Source organism: Gymnoscopelus microlampas (assembly GCF_963454915.1).
Source record: "Gymnoscopelus microlampas genome assembly, chromosome: 1".
Taxonomy (NCBI): Eukaryota; Metazoa; Chordata; class Actinopteri; order Myctophiformes; family Myctophidae; genus Gymnoscopelus; species Gymnoscopelus microlampas.
This window is the reverse complement of record NC_139962.1, coordinates 8,301,965-8,306,635: the sequence shown is the minus strand read 5'-3', so window position 1 is coordinate 8,306,635 and position 4,671 is coordinate 8,301,965. Positions and strand designations below refer to the sequence as shown.

Here is a 4,671-nt window from a genome sequence, read left to right as displayed (position 1 = left end):
ATGAAGAAAATCGATGCCTTCCATAATCGATGCTTGAGGAAAATCTGCCGCATTTTCTGGCCTATGAGGATATCCAACGAAGAGCTACACAGGGTGACCAAGTGCAACAGCATAGTGTTAGAAATCAAACGGCACCGATTTCGATGGCTAGGTCATGTGCTCAGAATGGCCCAGGATCGTATCCCTAAGGTCGCTTTAAGATGGACTCCGGCAGGGAAAAGGAAGAAAGGTCGCCCCAAAACAACCTGGCGACGAACCGTGACTGCCGAGCTAAAGGAGATGAACCTGACATGGGGCGAGGCACAACATGCAGCACAAGACAGGTCCCGATGGAGGCAGATCGTTAAAGCCTTATGTCCCACTAGGGACGAAGAGGATTAAGTAAGTAAGTAAGGGTATTGGCACTGATAACGCAGAGGAGAAGACACGCCCCCTGCAGCGCCCACAGCGTCCCCGGCGGGAATCGAAACCTAGGACCTTCTATCTGTGAGGCGACAGCGCTACCGACTGCGCCGCCGTGCCCCCAAGGCAACATTTATGAATATATCAAAAAGTAGTATTTTTCCCAGAACTATCTTTGTTTACAAAAAAGGTACAAAGGTTTTGTCCTGAACGAGCGAGAGGGACATGTTTTTCAGTTCCTCCGCCGATCTCACAGTTTTGTACCCCAGCTGGTGGAGCACCTTCTGACACACCACCTGTGTGTGCTCCACCATGTCGTACGACAGTTTCAACCGCCAGCTCTCCGCCGTGGCCACCGAGTCCCTCACCGTACCGAACATGTCTATGGCCGACGGATCGCCGCTGCCATTGGTGCTCGCCTGTATCCAGTCCTCCACGTTCTTGTCCATGGGCAGCCCCAGGTAGTCGTAGATCTCCCTGGATTTGAGGAGCGGGTTTCGCGCCAGGTCCTCGTAGCGAACCAGCATGTACTTCCCTTTGAGCCAGGGCGTGTGGCCGAGGCCGGTGGACACGGAGCTGAGGACGTCGTCGCAGACCGCCGCCTGCGCGCGGATGGCCCCGTCGTCGGGCTGGTAGTCGAACGCCTCGCACATCGACGAGAGGATCCCGCGGGGGTCCCTGACCAGCTGGATGACCTTGAGGTTGAGCCGGGGGTCCTCCACCAGAGCACGCAGGTCCCCGATCGCCCGCACCCGCACGATCTTGAGCGCCACGTGCCTAGGAATCAGAATCAGAAGAATCAACTTTACTGACACATCATATTACTGACACATCACAGGTTTACAGGCGTTTTTGTGCAAAGCTCCATCTTTTTTGTTATTTCCATAAGACGGGGGTCTTCAACGTTTTTCAGGCCAAGGACCCCTTAGATGAGAGAGAGATGAAGCAGGGACCCCCCACTACATATTGGATTCATGGTCAATGTGTGTTTTCAGACGTTTAACCACTTAAGCCATCAATACTTTGTAAACTTGACCTGTGGCTCGGTACTTGGTCTGCTCTTTTACCCTCTACACCAAACCTCTGAAAATATAGAGAGCTCGTAGATCTGCTATTTTCGGGCTAATGTTTCCCCTCAAAATAGAGATGCTATTAGGGTTCAAGTGTTTGATGTAAAAGATAAATAAAGTCCCTATCGCACAAAGATTTAGAGGCCCCCCTATAGTAACTCTGAGGACCACCTAGGCCGGGTCCCGGACTCCCTGTTGAAGACCCCTGCTTTAACAGAAAGTAAAGAAGAAGGGGGGGGGGGGGGGGGGGGGCAAGGGGTGAAGAGAGATCAATAAATACATTTAAAAAAAGTGATGTACCTCTTGTCGAGGCATGCCTCCATCGCCAGGGTCATGTTGAGCGGCACGCACACGCATTCGCCCTGCGTCACGTTGACGTCGCCGGGGCCGGCGGGGCGGCACGCGGGCTGCTGGCACAGCGCCCGGCTGGCGCCGTGGCGGAACAGCCCGCCCGTGGTGTGGTTGACCGGCGCCGGCTTGATGTAGCGCTCCATGGAGTAGAGGTCACAGTCGTACAGGCTCCGCAGCAGGTCGCGGCTGGCGTCCAGCTTCACGCGCTCGTCGTCGGCCGTGTCCAGGGTGGTCGCGACGTGCCAGAGAGGCTCGTACAGGTAGAAGACCTACACAATACCATACAATACATACTTTCATTGACACACAATTGACACGAAGCTTGTTTCCATTGCGGTCTAGACCAGTGGTTTTCAACCTTTTTTGCGTCAAGGACCCCCAAATCGACACATATTAGCCCAGGGACCCCCATTTGAAAAGATATGCCAGGGACTCAACCATTTTGATTCCTTGGGGGTCCCAATCTACACAGTAGTATCATCATCAGTGTTAATTTAACACTGAATTTATTTACAGACATATAAGGGTCAATTTGGTTCCTAATTATTAATTTGGCTGGGGACCCCCTGGAACCCCCTCAAGGACCACTGGTGGTCCCCGGACCACTGGTTGAAAACCACTGGTCTAGACCATTGGTTCTCAAAGTTTGGGGGGGGGGGGGGGTACCAGGGGGTTCTGCAGCAAAATGAGTCGATTTAGCATTCATTTCAGTTTAACCACTTGAGCCCGATATACGTCGGCTATTTGAAAATAGCAGATCTACAAGCTCACAACGCGCCGCTTTGCGACACGTTGTGAGCTTGTAGATCTGCTTTTTTTCAAAACAATTCTTGCAAAAATGTTTAACATTTGGAATTGTTTTGAAACATTTTGACACAAATCTTGTATGGGGGGGGGGTCCCGGCACAACATATTTTCAGATGGGGGTCCGTGGCCCAATGCATTCAATTTGGGGGTCCTTGACATAAAAAAAGTTTGAGAACCACTGTTCTACTCCATACCTCGTCATGCTGGTTGAGCAGCTGGCCCATGAAGGAGGAGCCACTGCGGTAGGTGGCCAGGACCAGGATGTGGGTCTTCCTGGCCGTGGCATTGAAGGAGAGCTTGGAGTGCTTGGAGGTCAGCCTCCGAATTGATTGATTGATGTGTTGATTTAGAACACTGTAAAGACAAAATAAATACATAAAATAAACATAATACACTTAGAATCTGAAATAAGAAATATAAACATATGAAAACAAATACATGTTGTACTCTAGGGCGTTCGAAAAGGACATAGGATGAAGTTAAAAACGTATCTAGTCCATATCCCTTATTGCTCAACGATCAAATAGCATTTAGAAATACAATTTCTAAAATCTATGTAATACGAAAGTACTATGAAAACAAGAAACAAACTAAATCAGCTTCTGGTATTCAGCTTCAGAGCTTAAAGGAACAGTTCACCCAAAAAATGACGTATTTTCTATCAATTGCACACCCCATAGAGCGTTGAATTCATGGAGATGTTTTTGTTTTTGACGCTTTCCTGAGACAATAATTTGACGACCGGGTGTATTTCCGGTAGGAGACTCAAAGAGCCGCCTTTGAGTCTCCTACTGGATACATTAGCATCTTTCCGCCAGTAATCAAATGATTGGCTCAGGAATGCGACAAAAACTAAAAAATATCCATGAATTCAATGCTTCATGGGGTGTGCAACTGATAGTTTTGCAATTGAACATAAGTCATTTTTTGGGTGAACTACTCCTTTAATGCAAATTAATGTGAATGGCCGTGTACATACAGGATGGCGATGGAGACCAAGGCCACCAGGATGAGTGCCATCCAGGTGCATCTTATGCTGAAGCCCTTCATCTAGACACAGTGGGCCAGCTTCTCCCTGGGAAAGTAAAGTAAAAACGGTCGGTCATGGTCGGTTTGGAAACATTATATGTCCAAAACTGTTACTTTTCAGGAAATGGAACAATCATTTTATGAAATAGTGAAAATAGCTGATCTACATGGTCACAGTGCATCGCAGGAATGAGTTCAGTCAGGACAACTCATGAATGGATAAAATATGTTGTATTGAATATAAAATCAGCAATATATTTATTTTGGTTTGGCGATGAATTGGATCTACTTTTAGGTAGCCTGGTTCCAGACCATAGACCCCGCCCACTCTCTGAGTGGGGCTCCTCTTGGTCTGGTGTCATAATGTTAGCCTATGGCTTTTCACGGTAGAAGAAATACCTGTCAAATCAGAGTCGGAGGTGGGGGTGGGTCTAACGACAAGCCAATCAGCGCCACGGGCGTTCTCAAGCTGTGCGACACGTCACATGTAGGCGGATCCTTGGATCTCTTGTGATTGGTTTAGGGAAATGCTTATCCCCTCCCCCAAGTAATCGACTACAGTGCAGCCAATTACTGAAGCTCCACGCAGCTTCAGTCTGATAATCAGGCTAACTTTTAGGTACTCTGAGAACGGACATTACATCTTCCTACCAATAGGGACTCAGAATCCCCCAGTACGTAAAAAGTAGATCTAAAACAACAGGTGGTGGCTGGGGTGGTGGAGGGTGAGCAGCAAAGTTTACCCCATTAAGACCTGGAACGCGTCTGTGTCACTTTTTCAGTTGAGCTAAAAAGCATTATTTTACACTTTGGCTATTCAAAAATAGCAGATCTACAAGCTCATAGCGCAACACCGAGTGCTGCGCTACGAGCTTGTAGATCTGCTATTTTTGAAAAATCGTGAAAATGTGTGCAAATCTTTGAATATATATATTGTTTAAAGCGAACACTTTTAACTCTATTCTTTGCTTCTGTGGGTCCCTGGAACAAAGCATTTAGTAGCACTTGCTAT

At 48.0% G+C, this 4,671-nt stretch overlaps 1 protein-coding gene across 1 annotated transcript; it reads right to left on the bottom strand.

Annotated features, from left to right (window-relative positions):
- Positions 1-569: 569 nt before the first annotated feature.
- LOC311042629 (carbohydrate sulfotransferase 1-like) lies at positions 570-3,680 on the bottom strand (the record flags this gene model as incomplete). The annotated part of the gene is made up of 4 exons (XM_084053481.1): positions 570-1,179; positions 1,773-2,092; positions 2,825-2,984; positions 3,610-3,680. 4 exons carry the CDS (start codon positions 3,678-3,680, stop codon positions 582-584), a joined length of 1,149 nt encoding a protein of 382 aa, XP_083909607.1. The 3' UTR covers positions 570-581.
- Positions 3,681-4,671: the final 991 nt, after the last annotated feature.